General features: G+C 44.9%; 2 protein-coding genes and 1 pseudogene across 2 annotated transcripts; 1 reads left to right on the top strand and 2 right to left on the bottom strand.

Annotated features, from left to right (window-relative positions):
- The first annotated feature begins 838 nt into the window (after positions 1–838).
- LOC109772799 (uncharacterized) lies at positions 839–5,568 on the top strand. The gene is made up of 2 exons (XM_020331495.3): positions 839–3,746; positions 3,846–5,568. Exons 1-2 carry the CDS (start codon positions 839–841, stop codon positions 4,277–4,279), a joined length of 3,342 nt encoding a protein of 1,113 aa, XP_020187084.1. The 3' UTR covers positions 4,280–5,568.
- Positions 5,569–8,002: 2,434 nt separating this feature from the next.
- Positions 8,003–10,464, bottom strand: LOC109772789 (CASP-like protein 5B3). Its single transcript, XM_020331486.4, has 3 exons — positions 10,234–10,464; positions 8,849–8,981; positions 8,003–8,489 (listed from the first exon to the last, which is right to left on the bottom strand). The coding sequence occupies exons 1-3, from the start codon at positions 10,362–10,364 to the stop codon at positions 8,286–8,288; spliced, it is 468 nt and encodes a 155-aa protein (XP_020187075.1). The 5' UTR covers positions 10,365–10,464; the 3' UTR covers positions 8,003–8,285.
- A 4,133-nt stretch (positions 10,465–14,597) lies between these two features.
- Positions 14,598–18,093, bottom strand: LOC109772798 (CASP-like protein 5B3; annotated as a pseudogene).
- Between the last annotated feature and the right edge of the window lies 1 nt (position 18,094).

Genomic DNA, 18,094 nt, shown 5'->3' with positions numbered 1-18,094 from the left:
GCCGCCGCCTGCCTGCCTTATCCCGTAACTCCACCACTGCTGAATTTTCTTTACTTATTCAGCCACTTGGAATGGCGCATACCAAACAGATCTATCTAATAATGTCTTGATTGCCGCCCTCTAATGCTACTTTGTATTTGTAATCGTCTGCCGGCGGTTTCTACCAATTCTGCTCTCCAAACACCGCCCGGTAGATTGATTTAATTCCTCAACAGCGACCTGTAGACTTCCAACCCAAAAGAAATATCTTATGGTCTTTACATGATTGAATTAGACACAAAATATTTGGAAATGCTGCAAGTGCACATACCTATCGTAAGGGATGTCGCAGATCCTGGAAGGCTGTTGTGTATCTTCCTTTGACCTGTGAGGCATCTCTTGCTATCTCTTTTCCAATGAGATGCTGATCCTGTTTTTAGGAATAAATGTCAGGATCCTTAGCAAAAGAACATTGTGTTGATTTTTTTACCAGTTCCGCAATTAGATCGCCACAGGTATGTATCCTCCAAAAGAAAGAAAGTTGGACCATCAATACCTTTCAATATAGCAACTTAATGAGCCCTTCCCAATCAACAACAGTGCCTTTCAACATGGCCTGCAATTTGCGTCAGTGGTTGAAAAAGCTCTATCGATTCAAGGCCTTGCTTGTCTGACCAAGTTTTTGCAATTGGTGGCTAGGTACCCATGACTATTATAATTATCCCTTGCCTTGAGACATACCATGTAAGAACTCTATAAGTAGTAAACCATTTAGCAGTTACCAGCATTCGATGCAGCAGGCCATATAACACTCTACAAATTCCAAGCACTTAGACAGTGTGAGCAGTTACCACTGTCCATGGCCATGGCATTTGCCCTCATGATACTCACACTCCTCTTCTTGCTTCCAGCGACTATGTTAGCTGATCCTTCCCTCCATAGAAATAATGACAGTGACCTAGCTGCACTGCTAGCCTTCAAAGCACAGTGCTCCGATCCTCTTGATATTCTTGGTAGGAACTGGACCACCGGTACGTCCTTCTGCCACTGGGTTGGTGTTTCTTGCAGCCGGCGTCTGCAGCGTGTCACCGCTCTTGTGCTGCCAGGCATACCGCTCCAAGGAACGGTCTCCTCATATCTTGGTAACCTCTCTTTTCTCCATGTCCTAAACCTCACCAACACAAATCTCACAGGCTTCATCCCTCCTGATATAGGTAAATCGAGTCGTCTCGTTGTACTTGATCTTAGCCTTAACGGATTATCAGGCATTATCCCTCATACCATAGGAAATCTCACAAAGCTAAAAGTCCTTGTTCTAAGCCAAAATGATCTCTCTGGGAAAATACCATATGATCTGCAAAACCTGAATAATCTTAGGAATATTGATCTCGGGACAAACCAGTTAAGTGGTCTGATACCACAGCAGTTATTCAACAACACACCTCAGTTAATTGATCTGAATTTGGGAAACAACAGTCTTTCAGGGCCGATACCACCCGGTGTTGCCTCCTGTGCCATGCTTGAAACCCTTTTGTTGCAACGGAATCAGCTATCCGGTCCAGTACCTCCAACCATATTCAACATGTCTAGACTAGAACTTCTGATCCTCGCCAGTAATAGCTACTTAACAGGACCCATCCCTAGCAACAAAAGCTTTAATCTGCCCATGTTGCTCAAGTTCGGTATGGGTAGCAACAGCTTTCGAGGCCGTATTCCATTAGGACTCGCATCATGTAGATATCTTGAAGTAGTTTCCCTGTCAGTAAACTCTTTTGTGGACTTTGTCCCAGCATGGTTTGCTAAACTGTCACAACTCACTTGGATTAGTTTAGGTGGAAATGGCCTTGTTGGTTCAATTCCGGGTGAGCTTAGTAATCTCACTCTGCTAAATGTGCTTGATCTCTCATATTGCAATCTAAGTGGAAGGATCCCAGATGAATTAGGGGAAATAAGTCACCTCACGCATTTACATCTGTCATATAATGACTTAACAGGTTCATTTCCTGCTTTTGTTGGTAACCTATCTCAACTGTCTTTGCTGGCACTAGAGTCGAACTATTTAACTGGATTAGTCCCGGTAACAATTGGGAACCTCAGAACCCTTAATTTTCTGGATATTGGAAGCAATCTGCTCAATGGGACAGTTGATTTCTTGTCCACTCTCTCCAACTGTAGACAACTCCAGTACATCGACATAGGAATGTGTTCTTTCACCGGGAGCATTCCTACTTACATTGGAAACCTCTCTGCAGTATTATATTACTTTTTCGCAAATGACAACTATTTAACTGGCATAATCCCAGCAACAATATCAAATCTTAGTAGACTTAGTATATTATCCTTTGCTGGCAACCAATTGAGTTCCACGAATCTGGATTCTGTTACATTATTAGAGAATCTTGAGGAACTAGACCTAAGTGGGAATAACATTTTTGGCCCAATCCCAACTCATATTGGCGCCCTAACAAGATTGCACGAATTAGGCCTTCGAAACAATCATTTTTCTGGTGTCATACCAAGTGGTGTTGGTAACCTAAGTATGCTAGAGCGTATCACGCTTGCAAATAACCAGCTGTCGTCAACTATACCTGAAAGCTTATTCCATCTTATTCACCTTCGGGAATTAAATCTGTCTCACAACTTCCTTGCTGGCTCATTGCCCACTGATTTCAGTTCCATGGAAGCAATGGACATACTAGATATATCTTCCAACAACTTGGTTGGTAACCTCCCGACTTCATTTGCAAAAAATGGACTGTTAAGCTACCTTGATCTATCACACAACATGCTGCAAGGTTCAATCCCTGCCTCGTTCAAAGTGTTACTCAACCTAGAAGTTTTGAACCTATCCTGTAATAACCTTTCTGGCACTATTCCAAAGTATTTGGCCAACTTTACTTCTCTAACTAGCTTGAACCTTTCTTTTAATAAGTTTCAAGGAGAGATACCAGATGGAGGTATTTTCTCAAAAAATATCAGTTCACAATCTTTGATTGGAAATACCGGGTTATGTGGTGCCCCACGTCTAGGATTTTTGCCATGCCTAGTTGATTCATTCCCATCCAACAAACATTTGGTACGATTTTTGCTTCCAGTTCTCATGATAATACTGGGAGCTATAGCAATTATCCTATACCTAATGAACAGAAAGAAAAATAGAAAGCAACCAGATGTTACGACTTCTATTCACATGGCTGGCATGATCAGCCATAGGCTAGTATCCTACCATGATATTGCTCGAGCCACTGATAATTTCAATGACGACAAGATACTTGGAGCTGGAAGTTTTGGCAAAGTTTACAAGGGCCAACTGGACGATGGTTCAGTTGTTGCAATAAAAGTGCTCAACATGCAAGTCGAGCAGGCCGTGAGGAGCTTTGATGCTGAATGTCAAGTGCTGCGAATGGCTCGACATCGCAACTTGATACGGATATTGAATACTTGTTCCAACTTGGATTTCAGAGCATTGCTGCTTCAGTACATGCCCAATGGTAGCTTGGAGACACACCTGCACACTGAAAATAAGGAGCCACTAGGGTTCATCAAGAGATTAGACATTATGCTTGGCGTATCGGAGGCGATGGAATACCTGCACCACCATCACTGTGAAGTTGTTCTACACTGTGACCTGAAGCCTAGCAATGTGCTCTTCGATGAGGACATGACAGTGCATGTCGCCGACTTTGGCATTGCAAAGTTACTTCTAGGCGATGACAACTCCATGGTCTCAGCGAGTATGCCAGGGACAATTGGTTACATGGCCCCAGGTATGTGTACTTGCTACCATCATGGTCGAGCAAATTATTTGGCAAGACAATTGCTATTACTTTCGTTAGTTAACACTTCTCATTTAAAATTTTGAGTAGAGCTTGCATTCATGGGGAAGGCATCACGGAAGAGCGATGTGTTCAGCTTTGGGATCATGTTTCTCGAAGTCTTCACCGGGAAGAGGCCCACAAATCCGAACTTCATCGGAGAATCCAGTCTTAGGCAGTGGGTTTCACAAGCATTTCCGGCGAGACTTGTCAATGTTGTTGACGAGAAGCTGCTGCAGGGTGAAGAGATAACTAGGTATGGACCATGTGGCTTTCATCACCAAAGGAATACTAGTGAATTGGCATCATCCTCCACAGCCTGGAACATCGACTTTCTCGTGTCGACATTTGAGCTAGGTCTGGAGTGTTCAAGTGATTCTCCTGACCAGAGGATGAGCATGAGTGACGTGGTCGTGAGGTTGAAGAACATGAAGAAGGATTACTCTGCTTCCATTGCAACAACGCAAGGCGCGGATGATCGTTGATCCAAATGGGAATGCATTTGGTTGTCCATGTGAGTAGCATGTATCTGTACATACTTCCGCCTTTTTCCCATAGTAAATCAAGCATGGCACTGGTGCTGCCACATTTAGAGTTAGTATAGCTAGCTAGCAGAGTTGTAAGACGATGGTTTTCCACACCTACAATGTCCTCGTCTATGCCAGTGATGTGTAATAGTAACTGGTCCTTGGGCTAAATCATTACGATGTTCTTGAATGCATTATATGTGTTCCTGAATGCTTGTATTTATTACTTTAGTTTAGCAAACTTCCGAATTTTATGTGTTAATGATATGCTCATAGATATTGCTCAGCTTATTTTGTTTGGAGTTGATTCTTACAAAGGAACTCCCAACAGCTATTTCATAATGTGTGCATCGTACTATGGTTTCTGTTATGTCACTTTTGCTTCGGTACACCCCCCCCTAAACACAAAGACGGCTCAGATTAGCCCATACCTCTTCATAAGTAAGGGCATGATAGGCATTTTTTATAAACTCTTTTTTTTTGAGAATCACGTATACGCTGTACATTAACGGACGTGCACACCCTGCCCTGGTGGGCTGGCCCATTCAGCACATTCATCCTTTCTTTTTTTTGAAACCGCAAAAAAGGTGCTTCCTGCAGGATTCGAACCTAGGTCCTTCAACAATTAGCACAGCCGCAATAACCAGCTAGGGAACCGGACCTCTAGTTTCAAGTAAGTTTTTTTATACTTGAAATACAATACTGGAAAGGGCAACATTTTCTGGTTGTTTTTTTTCATTTCTTTTTTGTCTCTTAAATGCGTGAAGTTCTTATAATTCGTGATTTTTTTAATCGAAAATGACGACAAAATTTCAAATTCTTGAATTTTTCTTTCAAATCAGTGAACTTTCTTTCCCCAAAATTTATCAGTTTTCTTCACAAATTCGTGAACTATCTCGCAAGTTGGCAATTTGTTTTTGAAAATTGTTGGTCTTTTTATAAATTAATGAACTTTGTTTCTAAATCAATGGATCTTTTAAATTTTGTTAATTTTTTTCCAAATCAATGAACTTAATTTGAATTATTGATGAACTTTTTTCGAAATCAATAAAAGAAAAGAAAAACAAAATAATATAGAAATCCATGTAAAAACTGAAGAAAAAACCAGCCCGGTTGAAAAGGAAAACCAGAGTCTTTCTTTTTAGCGTTATATTTGACGCACTACAAAAGATGGAAAAAGGAAACTTAGACCATGATCAACGGAGGTGTTCGAGTAGGCGAGATGGCTCCGTCTAAGAGCACATCGTTTCCCGACATGCTTGAAATGGCCCCAATTTTTTTCATGCCTTGTATGACCAATTCAAGGCACCATGCCAAGTTGTTTTGGTTTTTGACAAATTTTACATTTTTCGTAGTTTTCTCGGTAAAAAATGGTTGATAATGGGCGGCCGTATCGCAACTTGCATACGGTGTCAGAAATCATACAAACCTGGCATGGATGACTACCATGGTCATGCCCACCTGCTTGAAAAGGTTGCGGTCATTTTAAGAATGTCCAAAAATAGCCCATTTTTAATGAAGGGGTGTTCAGGTTGGCTAGAAGGCCTCTACCTGAGGGTGCGTTGTTTCTCAACATCCTTCTAAAGACCTATTTTTTCCACCTCCTTCTATGATCAAATAAAGGCACCATGTCAAGTTGTTTAAGTTTTCTATAATTCTTTCAATTTCTAGAGTTTTCTCGGTGAAAACAAGCTGATAAATGGCCGGACGTGACACAACATGCATACGTTGTGGGAAATTCATTCAAACCTGGCATGGATGCCTCCATGGGCATGCCCGTCTACTGGAAAAGGTTGGGGTCATTTCATGCATGTTCAAAAATAGATCATGTTCAACAGAGGGTGTTCGGGTAGGCGAGAAGGGTCCATTTGAGAGCATGTTTTTGCGGCATCCATTAACTCATCCCAAATCTTTTCATGATCTTATATTACCGATTAAACGCACCATGCCAAGTTGTTTTGGTTTCGACAAATTTGACTTTTCCGGGGTTCTCTCGGTTAAAAACGGTAGATAAATGGTCGGACGTGTCGCAACTTGCATATTTTGTTGAAAATCATTCAAACCTGGCACGGATCCTTACCACAGGCATGCCCCTTGCCTGCAAAAGTTGGGGTCATTTAAAAAATGTTCAAAAACTAGACCATGTTCAATGGAGGATGCACCCGGATGGGAATGACCATGGTAGGCAACCATGATAGGTTAAACAATTTTCGACACCGTATGCAAGTTGCGACATGTTCGACCATTTTATCGATCTTCTTTTACAAAGGAAACTCCAGAAAATGCAGAATTTGTTGAAAACCAAATCAACTTGGCATGGTGTCTTGAATTGCTTGTAAAAGGCCATGAAAAAAAACCGGATCCATTTCTTCATCTTTTTTGGTGGGGAAATTGGGGCCATTTCAAATATGTTGAAAAATAACGTGCTCTCAGATGAACCGTTCTGACCTTACCGGATAATCTCCGTTGAACATGGTGTTTTTTGGACATCCTTGAAATGACCCCAACTAATAAATACAAAGGGATAAAATTGAAAACAGTAAGTGTTTTTTAAAACATTTAATAAATATTTTATATTTGTATTAAATCACTAGTTTAAAAAGTTAGTTACAACTTGTATTTTGGTATTCAAAAAAGAGAAAAATGAATTAACAAAATAAGAAATCAAATGAAAAATGAAATCATGAGGGAGGGCTGTTTGCCGGGTATTGTACGAACCTACAGCGTATATACGTTCTATGTAGGAAAGTGAATACAATTTGTGAAAAGTCCATACTACCCAGGGGGGGGTGTACCGAAGCACTTCTCTATGTTTCAGTTAGAGTCGCAATAACTGAGTCCATAAGTCTCCATTGCATGAATTGAGCAGATCTGATTTTCATGATGGGAAATGTCAGGACAGATCTTCATTTCTCCGAGCATTTTCTTACGAAGATACCGTTTTTCTTTAGGATCCAATCTCCCAGCTTTTGCTGACGCTATGTGTCTGGATGTGTTCTGTTTCTGAAACAATGAGCCTCCTCTTTATGTTAAAGAAACCGCCATTTTTCAGACATAACAGCAGAACAAAATAAAGTGATTACATTACAGACTATGGATGCAAAGAACTGCCACCATGAACGCCACACAGGGCTAGAGCAGCAACCTAACACTCCCAGTACTACTGCACCAATCATGCAGGTAGACACAGCAAAAGGAAAAAAAAAACAGAGGTTTAAACCACTGCATCAGATAGTAACTACAGATTCATACACTTTTTTCTTGGAGATCCGAAGATGTGCAAGCCGGCAGGAGTGGATGCCTTTCCAGGTGAAGATTGAAGAAGATCAGCTTGCTTCTGAGGTGATCCTAGGAATCGTCGTGGCCCGACCGATGTTTCTGGATGTGTGGGCGCATCATTTTTGTCCACGAGAATGAATTTTTGCCTGGCCGATTTTAATATTTGGTAGTTGGCACATTGTCTACGTTGCGGAAATATGTGCCGTAAGATGACACAGCAGTTGAGCCAAGGTTCGGCTCACGCATAATATTTTTCTTGAGAATCTCAAGAAAAAAAAAACTGAATCATGAACTTAGATATGAATGCATTACTGCTGTCTTGTTATGTGTGGTTTGCTGTTGGCGTGGCCAGGTTGAAACAACAGAGCAGGGCAATGACTAAACTGAGGTTCGTTCTGAAAATGATTTAACACATTGTTTTCTTGAAGAGATATAAAATCCATGGCACAGTCCCATCACAAGTCACAGGATCAGTAACCAGAGCAATTTTTCAGGTACGGTCGATCGCGACTAAATAGTAACTGTTCCACCTCACCTGAACTAAATATGAGCTATCAAACAGACAATCTATGTACTAACAAGTGACGAATGCTGCATGCCCGAGCACATTGCAACTGATTTACCCTCCTGACCGACAGTTAGCACAACATGACGGTGCTTATGAGCTCGCGCGTGAGAGAGATCACTAGAAGAAGGAAATCAGTAGCCAGAACCCAGAGAAAGAAGACGCAGCTTGCAACAACCATGTAATGAACGCCAGAGTGACTGAAAGTGTGAACTGACTGCAGTCCAGCCGCGAGTATTCCGCGCAGAAGTTCATATCCTTCATGAAGAAAATCGTCACGCTGGCAGAGGCACAGAATCCCGAGAACATGAGAATCGCCATGGCCTGCAATGCATTCACAAAGTGATGTGATCATTCACATACCGTTAGTCAAACAAAAAGTTATGAAAAGCATATAAGTTGTTCAAATTTCTTGCTCGTATGGACAATTATTCGTCACCAAAGTTCGACCGAGCACTCGTTACATGAAGTCTATTTAAGGCTGTCTTATATTCTCATAAAGGGAGGCAAAACAAGGGCTTGGCCAATAGAGAAGCATGAGTTGCAGTTTTTCTGAATTTCATTTTTCGTAAGAACTAATTAATATTGATAAAAGAAACTGGGTTCAGTTGTTTCAGTGCATGCCTTCAGATAATTCAGGCGTAGCTACATGGAAAATAGAGGTGACAAAGTGCACGACTTACCCAATCAATGATAACAAAGAACAATAGAATATCCGGGGCATGAAGATCCCTGTTATTCCTCATAGAAAATATATCCTGACAAGCCAAGTACAAACTCCACAAAAGCTGCACGATCAACACTAGATTCATGTAGCTGAAACAAGGAGAGACCAAAATATACTCGTTAGTTGATGTCAACAAAATACACTTGAGCTCCTGCCCAAGCAATTCTGAGAGTAATCAAGACATCTAAGACATTAGGCAGTTCATAGTCTCAAATGATATGAAAAAGACACATCATTGGCGCACACCGGCACACGTACAACAGTCAAGAGATGTCACATACTGACACATAGAACCTAACATGCACAATTTTTTTTAATCATGGGAGTAGGTATTGAATGAAAAACATGTGAGTTTCGGATGATAGAGACTGGTCCATGACTAGATCGTGCCAAGTGAATGTTAACTCGGAAAGATTCTAGGGACAGGTCAATTGGTAGGATGGCCTAACCTGCATGTTTCCTGAGCTGTGTAAGTCCTCAATAAGTGCACATGCCTGGTTGCGTGACATATAACTTTGGGAATATTGAACTTGAATATTGGATGGCAACAAGAGATTTGACACTAACAATCAGGATTCACTGGAAAACTAAAATGCTGCAGCGCACATATTAGACAAACACTGTATCTAGTCATTCACTGGAAACATTAATAGAGGATACTCTTGTTAGGGAAAAGAACACTTAAGTTCATGTAAACTCCCCAGATTATCGACGACTAAATATAAATATGTACGGTGTCGAGTTTGTAGTGCTGCAAACGGGCATACACTTTGTAATGGAACGAAATCTACTACTACATAAACACTCTTAGAACCTGAATTAGGAAATCACCTAATGAAGTGCCATTTCCTTTGTTCCGGTGAGGCCATATATTCACTACTAGGTGGGTGACGGACTGGACAAATACCAGTCACTAATTTTGAGGACATTGAAGATAGTAATGTTGATATGTTTCGAAGTTAAACAAACGAGGCCTCCTGATTCTGTCGTATTTCTTATGTGCCAAGTTAAATGCACGTAGGTAGATACTTGTGTATGCATGATGGAAGTCAATCCATGTGTTCCCCAATAAGTTGGGCAGAGATTTGCATGTCATGACGCTGAAGGAAAATATAATAGCATTCAACACGGACTCCATCTAGCCTTTTGTGCATGAAACTTCCTCAAAATTTACTCTTGAAAGAAAGAGAAAAACTCATGCAGCTTAACCAAACCTTGAAAGACCCAAGATGAAACATAGTTATATGCTTGCTACTTGAGTGATTTGCTCACGAATTTGCAAGAAAACACACAATGGGGGAAGAAAGAACAGAGGAAGCATCTGCGGGAGAATGAAATTACAAGTAGGCGCTGTAGTTGGAGAAGCCGAAAGCGGAGCACATGGCAAGGGAAGATGCGGCGGCGAAGAAGCACTGCGACAGGCGCAGCGCCATGCCGCTCCATGTCCCTGGGCTCCCCACTATGCGCTTCATCCCGTGCTTCTCTCTGCCTGGGCTCTGCTCCGCGGAGAGGTGTGAGGTGGAGAAACCGGTCGATGGAGAGGAGTCTGTTGCACTTGTTATATATGTGCACTTGGCTTGTGTGAGATGAGACGGGGCAAACCAGCGAGAGCCGTCCTCTCCTCCGTGGAAGTTGCGCTACACCAACACCATCCTGTGTGTGGGACTGTGGGTACCACGAAATTTCATCCCAATTAATAGTAGTACAAATCACTGCCCAAGTTTCCTTGTATGAGTAACCGGCCGTTGCCAAGAAATCCCCATCTTCTGCCAGTTTTGGCTATGGTGGAGCAGAGCCATGTGAAGTGAACCCAGCTAGTTTTGGCTATGGTGGAGCAGAGCCATGTGAAGTGAACCCAGCTAGCTTTACGCTTTGCCCTTGCATGAGATGGGAAGCTGTCTTCAACGATTCTAAGAGCAACTCTAGCAAGGGTCGTCGTATAGGGTCGATCGGCATATAATAGCCATAAGTATGAAGGTTTTCACTAAAAAAGCAATCATCAACATTCCGCGCTCGATCGGCGTTATTTTTGGAGGCCACTCTAAGTCAAGCCCGCAAGCCTCCATATTTGACGACTGAGCGTGACAATAAAGTGCACCCTCCATCCACCCAAATATTGGTGTCACAAATAGGACGGGCGCCCCGTGCCGCCACCCCCCATATCCCCGCCGTCGCTGTTTGGTGCCACCTCTGCCGCCTGGACCACCGCGATTTGTTTCCAGTCGCCTCTTTGAGTTGTTCCCGGACCTCCCACGTTTCGCCGCAGCCCCGGCCTGCTTCTCGCCGTCTGGCTCCACCACCACTTTAACCATGCGACCTCAAGGTGTTCTACGACTTGCCCGGAGGTACCCCAAGTTTTTTCTTGCACATTTCGTCTAGCGGCTCATAGATTCATATATACGACATAGAATTCACATTTTGTGTAGATGGGTTATCTTTGAATGGCTGTGATTGCCTTCATTTGATTCGGATGTAGATATTATCTTTCTCCCTAGAGACCCTAGGTTATCAAACCCACGGGAAGTTGTGCTTTAGTAGATCTCTGCAAAAACTCGTTATCTCAAGTATTTCCAGTTTCCCGGATCAATTTCGCAGAGGTGATTGAAGACAATAATAAAATAAATAGGCCAGGGCTAAAGGTTTTACCTGCATCCGTATACCTGCGCTCGGGATCTTATCTAGATAGTCAACATGGTTCTGGTACATATATCTTGTCAACATGTTGTTGTGGGAGATGCGTCCAAATAACTCCACGACTGATTACCACCACATCGAGGTTCTATTGTCCAACCGAAGCTCTTCCGACTCGCGGGGTTACCTTAGTTATTAAGGAGTAATCCAGATCAACACATTTGGGCATCTAATGACTACACCATATGTAGCCCCAGAGACTCGCTTCCCGCTATTACCGTACTAATCTTATATTACTGTCACCAACGTTCAACATAGACTTTCACTCCTCTCTGCTCTTAACCTCTAATTGTTCAGTCTTCGGTATCTTGGGTGCAAGCCCTAGGATCGAGGTAGAGACAAGAGACAAAACCATTTGCAACACGTAGAAATAACATTAACATTAAATTAGACCAATTATCCCATACCACATGTATATGGGGCTGCGATACTATGCCTTGACCTTTAGCCCAAGGGGCCTACTCATACATCGTGGATAAACCACATTCATAACAGCAGAACAAAAGTAAAGTGATTACAGACTAATGATGCAAGAATTGGGCACCAGGAACGCCACGCAGGGCTAGAGCAGCAACCTAACACCCCCAGCACACACCATGCAGGTAGACACATCAAAAGGAAAAAAAAAGCAGAAGTTTAAACCACCACATCAGATTGTACCTGCAGAGTCATACAATTTTGTTTAAGAGATCCAAAGATGTGCAAGCCAGCAGAAGTGGAAGCCTTTCCAGGTGAAGAAGATCAGTTTGGTCCTGAGGTGATCCTAGGAATCGTCGTGGCCCAACCGGCTTTTTGGATGTGTTGGTGCATCTTTTTTGTCCAAGAGAACGAAATTTTGCCTGACCGATGTTAATATTTGGTAGTTGGCAGTTGGCACACTGCCTACGTAGCGGAAATATGTACCATAAAATGACACAGCGGTCGAGCTAAGGTTTGGCTCACGCATAATATTTTTCTTGAGAATCTCAAGAAAAATCCTAAATCATGAACTTCAATATGAATGCATTGCGGCTGTCTAATTACTTATTATGCAAGTTATCTTTGTATATATGTCTCATTATATCTAGTTCCTATTTATGATTATGCATGCTGACCGTTGTAATTGTGTGGCTTGCTGTTAGCCTATCCAGGTTGAAGCAAGAGAGCAGAACAAGGACTAAACTGAACTTCCTTCTGAAAATGTATTTAACACTTTTTTTGGAAGAGATATAAAATCCATGGCGCAGTCACATGACAAGTCACAGTATCAATAACCAGATAAATACCAGTAAAATAATAATAACTAGAGCAATTTTTCAGGTACGGTTGATCGTGACTTACACTTCATTGCTGGAAGGGCAAGCTGGTGTCATACGGGGGCGATTAATCCTCATTAATTCAGTTCTCACGAGTATGCCCATGTTTCTATTGTCTTTTTCGAGGTACCAGTTGGAGTTCGGAAAAGACTAGATTTCTATCGATCCCGCTTCTTCTGGCAGAGTGATGATTTGAAGAGAAAATACAGACTCGCTAAATGGGATATTATTTGTCGACCGAAAGACCAAGGGGGTCTAGGTATCAAAAATCTTGAGGTGAAGAACATATGTCTCCTCAGCAAATGGCTGTATAAGCTATCTGTAGAGACGGAGGCCACATGGGCACAAATTCTGCGTAAGAAGTACCTTCATTCCAAAACTTTGTCACAGGTGACAGTGAGGCCGACGGATTCGCCTTTCTGAAAAGGACTGATGAGAGTTAAATCAGCTTTTTTTTAATAGGACAAAGTTTATTGTCCGTAACGGTACCTCTATGAGTTTCTGGGAGGATACATGGCTAGGGGACGCACCCCTCGCGCTTCAATATCCTACTCTCTATAGCATAGTTCAACGGAGAGACGCATCCATTGCGACAGTACTACAGTCCATGTCTCTCAATATTCACTTCAGGAGAACGCTAGCCGGAAACCGTTGGGAAGCTTGGGTCCATCTTGTGAGACGACCGATGGATGTTCAGCTTTCTCAACGACCCGATAAGTTGTGCTGCAAGCTAACTAGGAATGGAGAGTTTACGGTTAAATCCATGTATCTAGATGTTATCAACTCTAGCTCTATTCCTAGTTCGAAACATGTTTGACATGTCAAAGTACCTTTGAGAGTTAAAGTGTTTATGTGGTTTGTACACAAACAAGTCATTTTAACTAAGGACAACTTGGCCAAACGCAACTAGACTGGATCTACAAGATGTAGTTTTGTGATCGGGGTGAATCCAGCAAACACCTCTTTCTTGATTGCCCGTTGGCAAAAAAATTATGGCGGACGGTTCACATAGCCTTTAATATTACTCCTCCGAATAATATTAACACGTTATTTGGGATGTGGCTCGACGGGATAGATTCCGAAACAGCGAGACACATTCGTGTAGGAGTATGTGCTTTATTATGGGCAGTCTGAAACTGCAGAAATGATTTGGTCTTTAATAGAACAACAAATACTCATTTTTTGCAGGTTATCTTCCGAGCCACTGCGTTGATCTGTATGTGGTCGCTACTCACTCCGACGGAGGCCAGGGAGCGTTTGGTTACTGGATCTATCCGATGGGAGATGGTAACACGGACTATTTTCAACCGGTTTGGATGGCGGTCATGTAATAGGATAGGCAATTAGTTTTCCTATCTTTCTTATGCCAGCCGGTTATGGCTTTACTTTTACTCTTCTGCTCTTTGTGAGCATCTTTTGTTCTTTTGTTTGAGACTTCAAGACCTCTGTTGGACTTATTTGCTTTATAATAAATGTGGCCGTATGCATCGTTCTGATGGCAGAGGCCAGGGAGCTCCCCTTTTCGAAAAAAAAAATACACTTCATATTAATGGTCCCATATCATGTAAATAGTAATTGTTCCACCTCAAGGCGCTGATAACCAACACCTAAACTGAAGATGAGCTATCAATCAAACAGACAACCTATGTAACAAGTGATGTGTGATATGTGCCCGAGGACATTCAGCACGACATGATGGTGCTTATGAGAGCGTGAGAGAGATCACTAGAAGAAGGAAACCAGTAGCCAGAACCCGGAGAAAGAAGACGCAGCTTGCAACAACCATGTAAAGAACGCCAGAGTGACTGAAAGTGTGAACTGACTGCAGTCTAGACGCCGGTATTCCGTGCAGAAGTTCATATCCTTCATGAAGAAAATCGTCACGCTGGCAGAGGCACAGAATCCAAAGAACATGAGAATCGCCATGACCTGTAATGCATTACCCAAAAAGGGTTTCCTCCGCTTTATATTATAAAGCAAACAACATCACATACATCTGAGCGAGCCAAACAAACACACGCCACCACGACACACACCGAACACACCCAAGGCTAGATACAAAGGTGCCGAGCACCATCACACCACCCGGACACAACCAAGCAAACATAATATGAGCTACGAAGAACCACTTGGAGCCACCGAGGGGGTGAGATGGACCATGACGAAGCAAGGACTCTAAGACGGTGCCTCCCAGAAGGGTACGACCACGGATAGCCGCCACCATCCGATCCGCAGATCAAGTTTTCACCCGGAGCGACGTAGGGGGTGGGAGCACCGCGACGGAGCCTTCAAGAAGGATACGACGTCCACGGACGCTGCCACCGACGGCCAGAAACTGGGCAAGTGATGAACCCCGGTGCTCGCACCCCGCCGACACACCCCTGCTCCGCCAACCACCTGCAGCCACGTCCCCCGCGAAGCCATGGCTGCTCGTCCGCACCTGAGACGCAGGTTCCGCCCCCGAACGCCACGCCTCCCGCCGCCAGGGCCGCCGCCCAACATCCAGACACCCCCAAGACCATTCAAAGAGATCAACTTTGCACCAAAGGAACACCACTGACCAACGAACCGCAGCATACATCCTGCCTTGAACATCACCGGAGCTGCGACAGCCAACACGCGGCCGGGGAAAGGGGGAGGTGGGGGAGCGGACGCATCCGGACCGGCACACCCCTGTGCCAGTGACGGGGACCCGAGCAAGTCGGCGCCGCCCATCCCTCCAGCCAGCCTCCCCACCGGACACACCCCTGTGCCGCCCCACCTCGGCGGCCGACGCAACACGGCGCAAGGCCACTGACGCAGACCCGACCACCGGCAAGAGGGACCCCAAGTACAGCCGCCGAACGCCAAGAATACTCACCGGAGAGCCCATCTGCCCTGCCGTCGTCGTCCAGCCGGCGGGACGACTGAATCCCGACCAGCACGCCCACCGGCCACCGCCGCTGCGCCTCCACCACCACCAGCCGAGGCCACGGTAGGGGCGGACGCCCGCAGCCCACGCCGTCCACGGCCCTTGCCGGCAGGTCCCAGATCTGGCCGAACGCCGCCGCCGGAGCCCTCCGCGCACCACCTCCGCTGCAGCCCCTTCACGCCGCCGCCCACAACTCGCGTCGCCGCCGCCCGCTGCTGCCGCCACGCCCCGCGCGAACGCCGCACCGCCGCCCGACCCGGAAGCCCGCGCCTGCCGGACCGAGAGGGGGAAGGAAAGGGCCCCGCCGCCGCCAGCACTGGCCGGGCTTTGCCCGCAAGTACGTCGAGGCGGCGGCGAGGGGAGGAAGGCTCGAGGAAGGGGGGGCTGGAGGCGGCGCTAGGGTTCCCCCCCCCCCCCCCCCCCCCCCCCCCCCCCCCCCCCGGGCGCTCGCGGGAGGGAGGGGTTGTTTTTGGCAACAGTGTTTGTCCCTTGTAATGCATTCACAAGTGGATAATTCGTCACCAAAGTTCGACCGAGCACCCGTAACAGCAAGTCTATTTAAGGCTGTCTTATTCTCATACAGGGAGGCAAAACAAGAGCTTAGCCAATAGAGAAGCATGCGTTGCAATTATCCTGAATTTCACTTTTCGTAAGAACTAATTAATGTTGTTAAAAAAACCAGGTTCAGTTGTTTCAGTGCATGCCTTCAGTTAATCCAGGCATAGTTGCATGGACAATAGCAGTGACAAAGTGCACGACTTACCCAATCAATGATAACATGAACAATAGAAATCCGGGACATGAAGATCCCTGTTATTCCTCAGAGAAAATATATCCTGACAGGCCAAGTACAAACTCCACAAAAGCTGCACGATCAACACTAGATTCATGTAACTGAAAAAAAGAGACCATAATATACTCGTTAGTTGATGTCAACAGAACACACTTAATCTCCTGCCCAAGCAATTCCGAGAGTAATCAAGACATTTAAGACTTTATGCAGTTCATAGTCTCAATGATATGAAAAAGATACATCATTGGCGCACACCGGCACACGTACAACAGTCAAGGCATGTCACACGCTGACACATAGAACCTAACTTGCACAATTTTCTTTTTTTATGGGAGTAGGTATTGAATGAAGGATGGCCCAACCTGCATGTTTCCTGACTTGTGTAAGTCCTCAATAAGTGCACATGCCTGGTTGTGTGACATATAATCTTTGGGGATATTCAACTTGAATATTGGACGGCAACAGGAGATTTGACACTAACAATCATGATTCACTGGAAAACTAAAATGCTGCAGCGCACATATTAGACAAACACACTCTTGTTATGGAAAAGAACACTTAAGTTCATGTAAATTCCCTAGATTACTCCTGCAAAAATTACTCCTGAAAGAAAGAGAAAAACGCAGGCAACCTAACAACCTTGAAAGACCCAAACTGAAACATAGTTATATGGTCGCTACTTGAGTGATTTGCTCACGAATTTGCAAGAAAACACACAATGGGGGAAGAAAGAACAGAGGAAGCATCTGCGGGAGAATGAAATTACAAGTAGGCGCTGTAGTTGGAGAAGCCGAAAGCGGAGCACATGGCAAGGGAAGATGCGGCGGCGAAGAAGCACTGCGACAGGCGCAGCGCCATGCCGCTCCATGTCCCCGGGCTCCCCACTATGCGCTTTGTAGGAATAAGCCACGGTACCCATAGTCAGATAGTCTGGCTTGTGTCTGACTTGGGTATGGTCTGGCAATAGTCTGGGAATGATCCGACTTTATGTCTGGCTTGTACGCGTGCGTGTGTGCGCTCGGGGCGCGTCGGGTCCGGCCGTGGCAGACTCGGGTGCGTGTGTGCGTGCCTGTAGGTGTGTGTGCGTGTGTGTCCGTTGCGTACGAGCGCTCGGGCCGTTGCGTGTGGGCGAGACGAGCGGGGGAGTGACCGCGTCAAGGCGCTGGACTCGGGCCGTGACGACTACGTGCGAGCGCGTCGGGTACACGAGCGCCGGGAGCGCGGGATGTGGGGGGTGCGTGTAGAGCGTGGGAGCGTGGCGTAGCGTGTCCGAGCGCGCGGGTATAAAGCCAGCTCCCTCCGCCGTTGTAGCTCGCTGTGTGGATTGAGTTCGTGCTCAAGCAAAAGACGCCGTACGTGCGGCGGGTGGAGTTCGGGCTCCGGGAAAAACACTTGTGTCTGGTGTCCTTCTTCTTCCTCCTCCTTCTTCTTCGTTGTGTCAGTGAGAGAGAGAGGAAGGTGTAGCGAGAGAGAGAGAGGAAGAGGAAGGCCGCGGCTCCAACATTTGGCATC

Source organism: Aegilops tauschii, chromosome 4 (genome assembly GCF_002575655.3).
Source record: "Aegilops tauschii subsp. strangulata cultivar AL8/78 chromosome 4, Aet v6.0, whole genome shotgun sequence".
Lineage (NCBI taxonomy): Eukaryota > Viridiplantae > Streptophyta > Magnoliopsida > Poales > Poaceae > Aegilops > Aegilops tauschii.
This window is presented reverse-complemented; position numbering and strand designations above follow the sequence as displayed.